Source organism: Micrasema longulum, unplaced genomic scaffold (assembly GCF_059751315.1).
Source record: "Micrasema longulum isolate JH-2025_06_02 unplaced genomic scaffold, ASM5975131v1 h1tg001042l, whole genome shotgun sequence".
NCBI classification, from domain to species: Eukaryota; Metazoa; Arthropoda; class Insecta; order Trichoptera; family Brachycentridae; genus Micrasema; species Micrasema longulum.
In genome coordinates, this window is record NW_028278230.1 from 232028 (window position 1) to 248505 (window position 16478).

At 36.1% G+C, this 16478-nt stretch overlaps 1 protein-coding gene across 2 annotated transcripts in view; it reads left to right on the forward strand.

The window, feature by feature from the left end:
- The window catches only part of LOC148277371 (uncharacterized), a 205805-nt gene extending 195097 nt beyond the window's left edge, over positions 1-10708 (forward strand). For both annotated transcript variants that reach the window (XM_088232949.1, XM_088232950.1), the window contains exons 13-20: positions 691-792; positions 1745-1842; positions 2366-2430; positions 5022-5154; positions 6479-6616; positions 6957-7029; positions 7118-7234; positions 8142-10708. In XM_088232949.1, coding sequence (XP_088089075.1) covers positions 691-792; positions 1745-1842; positions 2366-2430; positions 5022-5154; positions 6479-6616; positions 6957-7029; positions 7118-7234; positions 8142-10571 — 3156 coding nt within the window. In that variant the 3' untranslated portion in view covers positions 10572-10708. The remainder of the gene's footprint in view (positions 1-690; positions 793-1744; positions 1843-2365; positions 2431-5021; positions 5155-6478; positions 6617-6956; positions 7030-7117; positions 7235-8141) is intronic.
- Positions 10709-16478: the final 5770 nt, after the last annotated feature.

Genomic DNA, 16478 nt, shown 5'->3' on the forward strand with positions numbered 1-16478 from the left:
CTATTAACAAATCTTTCATAAACATTAGTAAAAGCCAAATGAGTAAAATTACTTATCATCGTTCCCTTTTTGACCTAATGGTGCATAGAGCACTGCATTGGTACACCAATCGCAGTGTATTTTGATCATTTTGGTTACATGGAGGTAAGATGATCAGTTTTACAATTCAGGTAGCAGTTCAGGGACTATGAAATATTCTTAAACACCTTTTTAAATCAATATTTCATGTCAACCACATTGGGAATCAAACCTAAAACCTCTGGCATGATAGGCAAACGCGCTGACCACTACGCCACGAGGCCGACATTACTTAATGACTTATATTACCTTAATTACTTATATTTGATTAAATTCTTTAGACTTTCATGAATGTTGAGATGTACACCTGAGTGAGTTTTTTTTTATTGTATGTCATTCACACCATTTTTCGACATTTTGGAACCATCCATCATCAGGGTTGAAGACAATTAATGTGGTTTGAAATGACAAAATGAAGTGCCAACAACACAGGGCCCTATAATCCAAAAAAACTCCTTTTGTTACGTGGAAAAGTATTACAACTGGAAGCCATTTTGAATAATTCACAATTGAGGACCTTAACAGGAATAGTTATTCAAAGATAATAATGCAATTGATTGATCACCTATTCTATGTGTTTACTAACCTCGAGTAATTTTCGTATCTCATTAGCTGTCCCGACAATGCGGAGATGACCTGGACTTCAATTCTCCTGGACTTGCTGGCCATTTTGTAGAAGAGGCTAGTGCACCATATTACCAGATGGAAGGAGAGGTTTGTGGTTTAATCACTTTTTATATAAATTTTGTTTTTCACCACAAATTTAGACAACAAAAATCAACACAGTTCCCAATCTTAAAAACTATGTATTCCAGTTGAACTAGATTTAGCTCTGCGTAAATCTAGTGAGGACTATCACTAGAGCCTGCCCAGGGCACTGCAGATTGAACAAACACCGCGCTAGAATGAACCTTTCCCAAACTTCTAGATGTAGGTTCTGCAGTGCAGACGAGGAAACACCTATACATATTCTATGTAAATGTTTACATCTTTACATCATAAAAGGAGCCTCATCTTCGGAGGATCACTGGTTAAACCTGAGGATTTTAAAGAGCTTGCCTCCTACCTAATAGCCCGATACTTTCGGGATCTGGGCTCGGAGGGGGAGATTTAGCAAAATGTAAACTCTCGCCTTCTACACAGTAGCCAGGCTCTTTATAGACCTGGGCTTGAAGAGCGAGAACTATTCACAGGGACCCATCATAATAGATCTTCACAGGTCGCAGTGACGTCAGGAGCTTGAATAGCGCTGACCCCTACCTCTAAGAAGAAGAATAACAACAATGCCCTGATATTTGGGGACAAAGCTGTCCATAAAATTACCTAAAACAAATCATTCAAATGATTTTGTTATGTTATAAATTACATGCTTAGCAGAGGTAGTACAAAAGATGCGTAAATGTCTGATAGCTCAGGTTCCTCCGGCTGAAGTTTGTAAAGATGAAATGAGTCATTGGATGGTATATAAATCAACAACACTGTCAATTGCCTAAATTCAAATGTCAATGTGCTGTGCCATTATGGATAAAAAAATATAAAAAAATGTTTTCTGTCCATAAATGTAAATTTTTAGCGCATGAAAATTACAAAAAAAGTCATGCAATGAAGGGTTAAATCCATTTTCATTGGGTCAAGTTTGTCATTTTATTTTGTTATTGAATTCCAGCTGGTAGAAGAAGAAGAACTCCTCGGAGAGATCGGAGAACTCCCGCTGATGCTGAGAGCGATGGTTGCCATTGGAGAACGACCTGGACATCCACATAGGTAAACCTAATATAATTTATTTTTTTTCATCTGCCTGAGCGCCTTTTTATTTATGTGCTTTGTATTTATGCGTCCTGGTGGATAATTCATATGGCTCTGGATGTGAAATACCCTGAAGATGAGAAAAATTGAAAAAAAAACCTGTTAACCAAGATAGAAACTTAGAAGATACTCATTAATTACAATGACTGCACCACTAACAAGATGTATCAACTAAATCCCAACACAAATTTACGGGGTCATAACAGGAAGCTCTATCGTCCCCAATTCCACCTCAATCCCAAGAGAAACTTCCTTTCCAGCAGGATAATTTCAGACTGGAATGCATTGCTAAGCCTAGTTGTCTATTCCATTTCAGTCAACCAGTTTGAAAACCGTTTGAATGCTTTTTTGAAGGATGAAGAACACGAGATATATCGCAAGGCGCATCAGCTAAGACTGCCTGCCTATAACCAATAATAAAAATAACAGCCGAATAAACCGTTTTTATTATTCTTTATTAATCAATTAATTTCATTTATAGATTTGGAAGCAAAATGGGCGTTGCTGGAGGGGGTCGATTTGTTGGTCCAGTACGGCCTATGTCAGGTAAGATTATTTATCATCATTTTTAAATATGGTATTAATTGGCAAAATGATTTTTTTTTCAGTTTCTTGAGAATTGAATTGGTTTAGTGATATTAGTTTTAAAAGATCTTCCGATCAATCCAAAATGGGATGATGGACGGTGGGCGCATGTTAGGAGCGATGAAACCGGTTTATGGTCTATTGAACTAAATAAATAAAGTGTCAACCTTTTATTAATTTATATATTAGGTGTTAATGTAAGCTGTGTCCGTTTTTTTCTAATTTAAAAATTACTTTAGGAAATCGAGTGTAGATAAGTTCTCCTCGTAGTGTGGTGATTGGCGCATTCGCCTACCATTCTTAAGATACTGAGTTCGATTCCAGGTAGGATGAATGTGAAATATTTATTGAAAAAGTTGTTCAAACTACAGTATTCGATTGTTCCTGGACTGACGCTTGAAGAGTTAGGCCGATCACTTTACCTTCATGAACCAGATGATCGATATATTAGTGTACCAATGCAGTGCCCTGTGCACCATCGGGTGCGGACAAGAGTATGATGATGTTTTAAATCTTGTATGTTTTACTTGCCAGTATTTTGTTACTTTAAGCCACTGATTTGTCACCAGAAATATTGCATGAGAATCCACAATAATGAGGAATTCCAGCCCAACCCGGAATTGAATTTTAAAAATGTTTTCGTGTACACGTGAATATTAAAAAAATTTGGAGTAGGATGAAATATCTCAAAAACGCACTCAAAAATAAATAAAAAATGTTAAAAATAGTATTAATTTTAAAATCGTAAATAATGACGTCACTCCTTATATCTACGTGTAGTATTTACGGTTTCCGCTTTAAAGCCCCCGTACCTTGTAAGGAACGTTTTGATCATAGAAATAAAAGAGCATAATTTGCGATTGAAAAGTTTTGACATTTCAACAGCGTTGCCAGATCTATCGTTCGTAAAAACAACCATAACATAGAAATGAGCAAATTACGATCAACTAACTGAAGTAATCAAAGCAATATTCCATAGATTCTTGTCAGTTTTATTATTGGCTGGAGAAATACAACGTACCGCGGTCAGTGAAAGTAAGAACGCCAACCGTTTCATGACGTCACTACTGAAAAGTGACACACTGATTACAGTCATTTGGCGCGGTATTTGATAAATGTAACTTTAAAAAATCATATCTTTGTAAATTACGCACAAAAAAATAAAATATATATGTATTTTTGCTTAGTTAAATAGTACACTAATAGAAAATAAATAAATTAGAAAACAGTGGAATTCCTCATTAACTGACTCTTCGGTTAAATTGGGGTTAAAATGGAGTTCTAGTGCCAAAACAATACATTAGTATGGGAGCGAAGTATAGAATTGGAAAAATAGTTATGAAAGTAGGTTTAATGCTGTCTAAGGCGAATGTGTGGTAAAACGGATGGTAGCTTCATTAAGAAATAAATCATATGAGGACCACTTAAGGGAGCTCGGGTTAAGTTCACTGGAAGAGCGGAAGCAGCGTGGTGACTCGATTGAAACATTCGAAATCTTAACTGAGCAATATAATGTACCCAAGTTGAAATCAATGTTCACTATGAATGAAAATCGCCATCTCAGAGGTCATTCATTGAAACTAAACACTGCCTCCTTCTCATCCAATCCCAGGAAGAACTTCCTGACAAACTGAGTCGCGGAGAAATGGAATGGCCTTCCCGAGAAAGTGATTGGTGCTAGTTCAGTGAATGTTAACTAGATGCACACAGCAATGTATAATGTTTAATAACCGAGTACACTTGATATACACGCATCAGCTTAATAGCTTCTAGTGTATTATTCATAATAATAATAAAACGATGTATGATAAGCGCACAAATGTCGAGATGCGTGAACTATGTAAGGCTGAGACGTGCATTATCGACAGAATCAAGAAAAGGGTGCTGCGTTGTTTTGGACATGTAGAGCGAATGTACAGCGAGAGAACGGATAAAAAGATCCACGATGCGAACGTTGATGGATGCAGAAAACAAGAAAGACAGGGCACGATCGAGTCCATCAATCCACGGCGGCCTCCGTGGTGTAGTGGTCAAGACGCTTGACTCACGCACGGAAGGTTCCGGGTTCGATTCCCGGTGAGAACAAAAAAAATGTGATTTTTCTCAAGCCTGGGTGCTCTGTGATGTAATTCACCACTGTAATTAGGCCTCCTGGCCAGTTGTGGTGCAAAAAAAAAAATGTAAAATAAATCAAATACTTGAAGATGGACATGTGAAGAATATTATTATTATGGATAACTTATATAGCGCCATTTTCGTAACAAAATACCTCAAGGGCGCTTTACATAGTGATTCTTTTAAATTTGTAATTTAATTTTTTTTTAAATATTTTGTTGTCACATTCTACGGATTTATTCAAATAGGAATAAAGGTGTATGGATGTAGAGGAAGCAAAGTCTGTATGCAAAGAAAAAGTGATGTGGTGTTCTATCCTCTACGGGCCTTCCTGTGGCCGTTCTTGTGGCCTACTCCTACAGGGAAACGGCGTGATGGTTTGTTTGTTTGTTCAGTTAAGTTAAGTTCAAGTTACTTAGATAATTTTCTTTCTTTAGGTTCCCTGAGTAGAAGAATCGGTGGTCCAGATATAGACCGTCACGTGACAGAACTGACCTCCATCCCAACGGAACAAGCCGTCCCGAGAAGAGACAGTGGTATCTCTACAGCCAGTAGTCTGTTTGGCCCAAGGTTTGTACCTTTCATTATTCAATCGATAAAAATAATTGCATGCTATGGATAAGTCTGTAGTCCATACCTTACTTAAGATTCTGAGCTACTGAGAAAATCAAAGATGTAAAAATAATGCTTCACAAAAATCACATTTTTTCCTCTTTCCAATTGTTCCAAGAAGCTAAACTTTTAGACCTAATACAAATATATTGTTTTCAATGTTTAAAATATATATTTAAGAACCAAAATTTATTTACAAGTAATTCAAATAGATCAAGTCAAAGAAGGAATCGTGGGTTAGAAATACCACATTGTAAAACGAGGCTCGCACAGAGACATGTATATTTTATAGGCCCAAAATGTTTTAATTCTTTTTTTACTGATAATATTTCATTGATTCCAACCTTTGAAAAATTTTCTTCTTTTCAAACTAAAGATATGAGCTCTTTTTTTCTATGATTTAAATAATTAGACAGAATTCAATCTTAGTTTTGCTGGACAGTATTCTCAAGTCCTTTCACAAAATGGCTACAAGATATCTAATAAACCTTTATATTAGGTCTAAAAATGAATAAAATGACTCGCCTACAGTCTGTATTGAATGCCGCAGCGAGACTTATTTTTGGAATCTCTAAGTTAAGTCACATCACTCCACTGCTTCGGGAATTACACCTGGCTATGCTCACCACAAGAGGGTGGAATACAAACTCTGTTGGTTTATGTATAAATCGCTGCACAACTCTGCTCTGGAATATCTAAGGGAACTCTGCATTCCAGATGAACTAGCTGACAGACGTCTTACGCTTAGATCAGCTACATCTAGGGCGAGAGGAAAAGTTATCATACTAAATTCGGTGAACGTGCATTTGCGGTCGCAGGCCCTATGGCATGGAATGCTGTTTCGGAAAAAAACTTAAAACCCCACTCGTTCTGTAAATCATTTGAGCAAATCCGTAGCATGTGATAACAAAGTAAATCGTTTTGCTTATAGCGCCCTTGAGGTATTATATTACGGAAATGGCGCCATATAAGTTATCCACAATAATAATGATAGAGAGTCCAACCTTACCTAAGGGGTTGTCTTCTGACCAACACTAGGTCCATAGATCGTGCTTTTGCTGTGGCTGCCTCTTCTGCCTGCAACCAATAACCTTCATACTTGGGCATAATCAACAACCCCAAAGGTTTCAGATCTAAAGTACACTTTTTACCTTTACCATAACCCATAGTCAATATTCAAAGCTCCCTCGAGCGAAGACCGGTGCTTATAAGTTAGACAATTATTGTTATTCCTATACGAATTATAATTCAGTTTGTTTAGTAAATTGTCAACTTGTACCAGATCTTCGGACGTGTCCAGGAAGAGCAGTCAGACATCCATGGGCTCCTCGGGACTGCGGCCCGGGGCCACTGCTGCCCCCCTCACACAAGCATCTCCCTCCGGTTTCTACGATCCCATCTCTCCAGGCAGCAGTCGAAGGTAACGTAATACATCTTGGAAAAGTTCTTGGAAATTCTGTGTCATTTTTGTAATGTGTAGTGCCGGGAGCCATGTTGAGTTTAATTTAAGCCGTCATCTTTGTTTATGTTATTTGGGAGTTGGTGTATTTCATTGCCTCTTTTATTATTTGTGCACTATAATTTCTGGTTGGCTTCTCCTGTAAAGTAGTCATTTTTTATTTACGCACTGTTAGAACTTCTCTGACGATGTGCGTTACTTTATATCCTTAGAACTCTGACTTCCCTTCATAAAAAAATAAATAAATTTTAATCCTTATCTAGAAAAAAATCTAAAATATTTAGCATTATTTTCTTTACAGGTCTAGTCAACTTTCCGCTGCTTACGCGCCGGCCCCCCCCTCTCACCTGTCTGCAGCTACCATACTGGCGCAGGTAACGACTCTTTTAATATCTAACTAAATCAATCGCATAAAAAAATGTTGGAAAACTCCTTACTACGTCTGTTATATTTTTATTGCAGAGCCTTCAAGAATTGGTTAACGGAGCTGAAGGAACTCTTCTTACCGCTGACCAGATCAAGGAAGAAGCCAGGAGGCTCTCCGGACAATCTAATATCAGCAATGAAGAGGATACTAAGGTAATCATTTGTCAAACACTAAATAGATTCTTATCATCAGCATCAGCGTATCTATATGTTTATTTTTTGGGTGATACCCTGAGTTTTGAATTTGTTTTGCCAGCCATCTTCAGGGAAACTGAGTGTTTTGTAGAAAACAGTATGTGTTTAAGTACTAGTAATTTGTACCGTGTCGCAGTCGGCAGTAGGCAGATTTCTATTCATTTTTGTAGTATGTAGTGCTGGGAACCATGTTGAGTTTAATTTCTCAAATAACATAAACAAAGACGACGGACTTAAATTTAACTCAACATGGTTCCCAGCACTACATACTACAACAACGAATAGAAATGGGCCTACTGCCGACTGCGACATGGTACAAATTATTAGCACTTAAACACATACCGAAGATGGCTCCTGCAATGGTAGCCGAAACGTCGAAACAAATCCAACACACACGGTATCACCCAAAATTCAAACATATTGATAACAGTGACTGTAAAATCCTTTGCACCTATCTAGCGTATTTAGTTTATTTTTGTTACATGGAAGGTAAGGTTACCAGTCCCTATGCTTAAGGCGCCAGCCCAAGAACATTGAATTATTGCCCTGTGGAATCACCTTTTAAACTAATATTTCATGTCCACCCTGCCAGAGATTGCACCCAAGACCTCAAGAATGGTAGGCGAATGCGCCAACCATTACACAACAACGTGAACTTTTGCAGGATTTTTACTTGAGAGTAGCCATTGAATCAAAAATGCTCATCCAGGGTTCTGATTCTTTTTCACACTCAGAGCTGTATTGTTCATCCGCTCAGATACATAATTATTGAGTAGATTCTAGTTGATTAAATTACTAAAGGTCCTTGATTCGATGAGTTTCATACCGTGAAATACAAGTATTTATAAAATTAATTTCTTTTCAGGGCCATTTCGATCCATTACCTGATCTCTCTCAGCTACCTCTGGACTCTGAGAACGGAGGCTGTTCTGCAAAAGGGGCAGCTACGAAGAGTAACACTGTTGTCACCACGGCGCAGATCCACCACCCTAACCAGGAAGTGCAGCTTGAAGAAGTGGCCGAAGGCGAAATGGTTGAGAACAAATTGGTTATACCTGACGAGATGATGCAATATCTTAACCAATCTATTCTTGGCATCGATGCCCCAGAACCATCCCCATCTGACGATGCTGCAACAAAGAAACCAGAAAAAGACGCTAAAAATAAGGTCAAAGACAATCCAGCGCCTACAAAAACATCAGCAATTAAAGAAAAGGATTGTAAAAAAGAAGAATGTGAGGTAGAAACTCAGAACCAAGATAAAAATGATACAACTGAAGAAAAGACAGTTGAAAATGATGATAAGTTAGCAATTGTTGCTAAAGAAACTAAGACTGATGGTAAGGATGAAGATTCTGATAAGAACAAGGAAAGGGAAAAGAAAAATAAGGATAGTAAAAAAGATGATGCGTTATTTAAAGAACCACTGCCAAGTGTTCCTAAAGATTCGAAACCTAGTAATGAAGTCAAAGTTAAAGATGTTTTGGCTATGTCAATTGGAACTGATAAAAGCAGTGAAGAGACAGCAATGTCAATCGGAGACTCTGGTCCTAATCCTCTGGAGAAATTAAAAAATGTGGAAACCAAAGCAAATAATGAGACTTATCAATTGGTTCAACAAAATAACATGCAGAAGTGTCAGAGCAGTCAAAATTTGATGACTTCTCAAGGAAGATTGATGCAAATGGGTTTGCCAAACTGTCACAACTACAGGCCAAATGTGCCGAGTCAAAATATACAAGCCATGCAGAATATGATTGCCGGACAGAACCTACAAATGCAACATCCGATGATGCAACATCAAATGGCGATGATGAATAGTCACCAAGCTATGATCAACAGACAAAACATGTTGATGAACCAACAGAAAGTGATGAACCCATACCAGAATATGATGATGAACCAAAATCAACAGAACGCAATGATGATGAACCAAAATATGATGAATTCTCAAATGAATATGAATGTCATGAGTCCTCAAATGAATAATATGAATGTCATGAGCCCTCAGAATAACATGAACATGAACGTAATGAGTCCTCAAAGTAATATAAACATGAATGTTATGAGTCCTCAAAACAACATGAATGTCATGAGTCCTCAAAATAATATGAACATAAACGCTATGAGCCCTCAAAGTATGAATGTCATGAGCCCGCAGAATAACATAAACATGAATGTTATGAGCCCTCAAAATAACGTGAACATGAATGTCATGAGTCCTCAAAATAATGTGAACATGAATGTTATGAGTCCGCAAAGTAACATGAATGTGAATGTTATGAGCCCTCAAGCAAACATGAATGTCATGAGTCCTCAGATACCTCGTAATGTTATGAGCCCACATATGAACATGAATGTTATGAGTCCTCCCACCAACTTAATGAGCCCTCCGAGTGCGCCGAGCGATATGAGATTACTAGCCGCCAAAAAACTACCCAATCAAACAAATGCAAAACAACAGCAATACTTGCACCCCAATCAAATGACGCAGAATTGTAATGTTCCATATCCGAATGGACCAATGTCATCGCAGCTTGCGATGCACAACAGGCTCATGCAATATCAAATGCAGACTTCGACAAACGCACTCCCGAAATCTGCAGCGTCTTCTATGAGCATCGACCAAAGCATTGGTAGCAATGCGAACATGCGATCGAATCACCACGAATCAATGCACCAGTATTCAAACATGACTCTGTGCGAAAGGCACTATCAAGATTGCCGCGGGGCACAAGAACAGGGGCAAACATGCAACTCACAAACGTTCGTAAGCAACCAACACCCGAGAGCGCAATACAATCCGCAGACCCCGCAAAATGCAAAAACCCAGCAGCAAACAAACTGCGATAAAACGCAGCCTAATTACAACCAAAATTTCTGCGGCAACCAATGGGATTACCAGCGCCAAAACGTCTATCAGAACTATAATAATTACGAGGTTGTGTACCAAAACCAGCAGAGGTTCGCAAATGATGAAAACGGCGCTACGCGGATCCCGTGCCATGGCGAAAGCGCTTGTCCGGGCGACGGCAATCTGACAAACGCCGACGAGGTTCAGGTTTGGGACATCTCTCAATCCCAGGGGAGCCCGGCGAGGAACGGTGCCAGGCAAGAAGCGTACAGAAGAACGCTCGCCTACGTCCAGAGCTGCCAGGGTTGGACGAATCCCGAAACCGTATCCAGCAGTACTCACCCCCTTTGCAAAGACAATTCCAACATGGTTGTAAACGATCTGAACACGTCACTTTCATCCCTGTTTGAGGAAAACCAATTCCTTCAAATGATACAGTGATTTGTTCCATTTCAAACTCGAAAATATTATAATTATTTTATTAATATAAAAATGTTTATGATACTGTAAACATCGTAGAAGTTTGGTTGATGTATTTTGTTTTAATCTGATATTTTTTACCCATTCTGGGAAATGGCTCAAACAATAATAGTCCGATATTTTGAGTATGAGAGATCTATCATAATTAATAAGGCAATCTACTTTTTAAAATTAAAATTAAAATACTTTGTTTTAATCATGTATTATTTATTTAATTACCGACTGGTTTCGAAGCCACAAAAGTTGCTTTATCAAGGTATTATTGGTATCAAGGTATATTGATTGAGAATTGAATATAATCTTTGTTTTATAATTGTAACAGTTTTTGTCAAGTAGTATTTTTTGTTTGCTGAAGTTTGGAGTAAGGGGGGTTGAAATTCGATCATTTACACTTGTTCTTTTGTGACTTAAGGCACTCTTAAAATATATAAAATAGGATTTATATTAGATAGTGGTTTAGGCGAATACCGGATCTTCAGCGAGCCCTTAGGGGCCAGATAGCTTCTTTTCAAATTTCTCTCAGAGTTAAAAACAAAACTTCTAATTGGCATAAAATAAAAAGGGGTAAAAATAATTTTAATGATGACGTATTAATCAATGAGTTGTATATCAATATGGTTTGTAAGTTTATTATAGAAATAATTATAAGGGTTTTGGGTAGATTCACCCTCTGCCCTATGGTTGGCCATTTTAAAAAGAATGAGGATAACTTCCTTTTTCTCAAATATAAATATCAAAAAATCAATTACCACTAACTAGGCTTTGATTTCATGAAATTTTGTCAGTTAAATGAATATTAGGTATCCACTGGATATTAAGCTACTATCCGGTATCCGGCCGAATAGTAAAATTAGGGATACCAGATAATTACCGAATATCCGATCTCTAATCTGTATCAACTATACCTTGATAAAGATGCAAGCGTTCCTCTGTCATTGGTGGAATCCGTCTACTCTCAACTGAAGGAATGTCTCAATCGAATATTTAAAAAATGACTCTAAATGCTCTTCTTGATGCTAGGAAATCGCGATTGGAATCTTCCCCTTGAGGGAGGGTTACCTTTCTTTTTTTTCCTTCAATTCGTCAGCGCTTAAAATCTTAAAATCTCCCCGATCACTGGACTACGCAGTTTTTATCAGGTCATGGTAAATTTAATGACAAATTATTTGCTTTTGATATTGTCAATTCCCCTTCGTGCTCAGTAATACTAATCAGTCTTCTGAACACATCCTGTGGTCTTGTCCCTTTCCCCTATGATAACCGAATGGAGCTTCTCTCTACTATCCGTGGCCCTGTTATAGGTTCTGTCGGATATACATATCTTGTGGCTTCCAAAAAGAATTTCGAGTCCAATTAATTTAATCCCAGTAAGTGAAGAATTCTCTTCCTCCTTTTCTCAATCCAATGAAGTGAATATAATGTACTTCTGGATTACCTTCTTTCAGCACAACGATGCTAAATCTACCAGCTTACAGAGACCCACTTCGAGCAAGTTTTCTCGTTCGGCAACAAGCAACCTTTCTGTGCATGTGGGTACTGCCAAGGAGACTTGTGTCCTCAAATGCGGTATATAGTGGGCAAACTGATAATGATGCATATTTAGCTCCGAAACCATTCAGTAATTGAATAAATAATTAATAAGTGATTAAAACAATGTATTTTTATTTTATTACAAATTGTTAAATCTAAATATCTTTAATGTTTGGGATAAATGACGGAATTGAACAAAACATTTTAATGTGCTCTGTGGTTATACAACAGTTAGATGTTCGGAAACTTTAACATTTATTCAATATTTTAAAGTAAATCAATTTTACATTTTTATGGTAAGCCTCAAGTATGTCATTTGTTTTTTTTTAAGAAGCTTAGAATCTCATTTACGTACATAAAATTATCATGACAATCATAAGGCTGGTTTTTTAAAATATTTCTTTCCTATTATGTTTTATTCATTCTCAAACTCAACGTATTTTAGAAAATTGTTGTGTCTATAAAGAATCGTAAAGGGCAAATACTTAACCATGATTTCATCTTCCTAGATTGAAAAAAACTACATAGGGCTTTTTACTTAATCTAAAAGATATAGATTTCTTTTATATTTCGTCCGACTTGCATTTGAAAATATTTTTAATCTTTTGTACATATTCTTACAATATTTTTATTTAAATAGTATTGCTAATTTGATGTTTTAAAATTTTCCCAACACTTGTTTAAAGTACAGTTTTGTTTTGATAATGCTACATTGTGGAGTAATTACCACAAATACGTAACTTCAAAATCAGCATTTTTGAGTTACCCACTAAAAACATATACATATTTGTAGCATTCATGGAGGGGGATAAAAAAATGTGGGCTGATTTTGAAGTTAGCTCGTTATAGTAATTACGCCACGATATAGCACTTTTCAAATAATTTCAAGCTGCTATGATCCGATGTTCACAGATATCGGACATAAATTTTGGAATTAACATTAAAAAAAAATTGTTTGTAAAATTAACCGATTCTTTTGCATTTAGTTGGTTTTGAGTTTTTATCGTACACGGTCCTGATAGATTTACGTAATATCTGTCTTATCTATGTTATTTTAGAATTGATTCAAAATATTTAAAAAAAACACCTAATTTTTCATTTAAAATAAATATCTTCAATTCACTTTCAAAAAAATATGTTATTCATAAATTAGCAAAATATTCTATGATAACATTTTTTTCGAATTTCCGATAACGGCATCATTATTTTTAAACAGACGGTTGAACTCAGTCATTCAGTTGCCCTGAAGATGGCTCCTGCAATGGTAGCCGAAACGTCGGAACAAATCCAACACACACGGTTTCTCCCAAAAAAGAAACATATTGATAACAGTGACCGTGAAAACCTTCGCATCTAGGTGGTTTAAAATATGTGTATTTTGAATTACCAGAAAACGAGACATTTTGCGCCCTACGGAACAAACGTCAAGCATTACGTTACCCCGCCATACTTGTTTGCAATGTTTGTAGAAGCGCACTCAGCGGGGATGACGTGTGATAGAGCCGTTTTCTATGTGACCGTTTTTCTCTTCATTCCCTTTCCGCACCTAATGGTGCCCTATGGGCAGTGCATTAGTACGCCAATCGCAGCGCATCTTGATCATTTTTCTTACATGAAGGTAAGATGATCAGTCTTACGCTTTAAGATTGGGATTATGAAATATTCAAGCGTAAAAACACCTAATTAAATACATATTTCATTTCAACCATGTCAGGGATTCCCGGGGGTTCGATTGAACCCGAAACCCCTTGCATGGCAGGCAAACACGCTGACCAGTACAAAGCGAGGCTGGCTTGTTTTTAAACCCGAAAATTACAAATAAAATCTGGTTTTGTATGCATTGATAGTTGTATCATTGGAATTGTAAAGATCCCCTCTAAACATTCAATATATTATATCAACACTAACGATTTGTAAAAATACCCTATTGACTAAAAAATCAACTTTGCAATGCATCAGTCAATTAGCATCTTATCAGCTCATATCTCTTCCATTTTTGTCTTCCTACTCTTTGTGCAATATCGGTCACCTTTGACTACGTATTATATCCTTGTTCAATCCTTCTAGAGGATAATCCCCAGAAAATGTTGATGAATAGGTATCTGCACATTATTTTACTGTCACTCTCTCCCAAAAGACAACTACATGTGGGAATAATGCTGCCTTGACAAAATCAACGAATGGCTGTCCCGTTTTTCGCACTCGTTTTCTGGTTATTCTTTTTAAGAAAGAGTATCGGAATGAAATGATCTGTATCAGCACCTTTTTCCTTTTTCAAAATTATGTATCATATTTACATACCATTCGTCCAAAGTCAGCAGATAAAACTCCTAGCATTTCTTTTTAAGGAGACGCCCAACATTTGCCTTTCAATGGACCATGTTTGTTGCATATAGCAAACAATATAATATTATGTTTTTTAAAGGACTGAAAGTATTTTTCCCCGCTACAAATCTTAAAAAATAACTTCTTAATATTACTAATTTGAAAATAGTGTAAATACAAACTTAATTTTTATCCAATTTAATTACTTTGTAACTGCTAGGTGAATTAACTATTATTGTTTTATTTTAATGAAATGCATTTAGTTTATAATGATTATGAAATCTTTCTTGTGTTTTAAGTGATGATTAAAAGTAAAATCGTATTATATGAGATTATTTTTTGTTAATAGCAAATTATTGAAAGTTATTATACGAGCGATTATTGTTTTTATTTGTGAATTTGTAATAAATTTATTTGGGCCCTTTCAAAAATTGTTGCATTCGGCATTCCAAACTTTACCCTATTGAGTAGAACTTTATCAAGTAAAAAGATTTTTATAAGTAAAACAAATGAGGGCATTGAAAGAAAAGATAGCAACCTCCAAAAAAATTTTTTTGTTGGGTATGATGTCATTCTGTAGTTTATCAACTTTATTTTTATAAAAATCATGAGTTGAGTTGCAAATGTAGTTTAAAATCATACTTCTGATGGTTTGAAAATAGTGTATGGAAGCAAATTAGCAATACCCATCAGCCATTTTATTCGACCAATGACAGGCTTGAGATTAAATTTTCAAAATGGCCGTGCCATACAAATATTAAGAAAGTTTTTTTAATTTGTGTTTCTATTAAAGCTAATTTTTTAGTATCTAAAAGTTTAAGTTCGGTGAAAATAACATTTCTAACATGAAGACTCTCTTTGGCATTAGTGTAGCAGTTTTTGTTATTTTTCTCGAAAACACCAAAACGGGAGTTTGCCATGTTTGCTTCCAATGCCCTCAAATGTCTTTAACACAATGAGAAAAAAGAATTTTTATTCTGTATTATTTATCTGACTAAAGTATAGTTGTAAAATTTTCCCGACTTTGTTAACGGTTGACAGATCAAAACCGGTCACAACTCCGTTTTAAATCACTGATTTGCTAATATTTAATTTTAATAACAAATTGGTACTTTTTATTTGAATTTTCTTAGGGCCCAATTTTTAAATAATTTCTGTGCATATACTCGGCAATATATTTCTAGAATACACATAAAATGTACCTAGAAATTAATTATACTTAAGTCCATATTTTACGATCTCAGAGTGCACTTTTTTATGTGCAATAAACGCGATGAAAATTGTGAAAATAATGCTTTTTTTTAGATGTTTTTATCTTTGTGCAATTTCCAATATTTTACTTTCAGAATTTTTATAATCATTCTCTTATCAATGCAGGCCAGGGCCAGGTCGTTGTCCACAATTTCTTTTGCTTAGCGTTCATTCTGTTTGTTATTATTTCCTTGGAATTTGACGCCGATTAAAAAGTTAGTTAATAGGTTAGTCGAAAACTTCAAAAGTTGTTAATGTCTTCTATCGAGATGTGTAGACTAGAGTGAGCCGATGATGGGTGAAGTTTTTTATATTTTTCTAGACACCAAAGTGAAAGGGGTCTAAAAAGATGCATTTTGGATCTCATTGATTGTAAAATTATTTCAAAAATATTTCATACTTCTTTTGGCCATCAACCGAGGTTTGAAGTTTATAACTGTCTGAACATTTTTTGTAAGTAAAGATATAGCTTAATCACATTACAAATTCGAACACATTTTAAAATAACCAAAATGCAAAAGTTTACACTCCACGGAACTGATTCCGTTGAGCGCCTGGCTAATATTGACGAAAACAATGGCTCATTAAAACAATGCTACCCATTTATTACAAAACAAAGTGCAACTCACGCCCCTAGATGCTAATTTAATAATGTTTAATGCACATTATAAAATTTCATTGGACTGATTCTCTTTCTTAAATACGAAATGACAGCCGGTTTAGCGCAAAAAATTTACTTTTTCTAAAGCTCGGGTTAAGGGC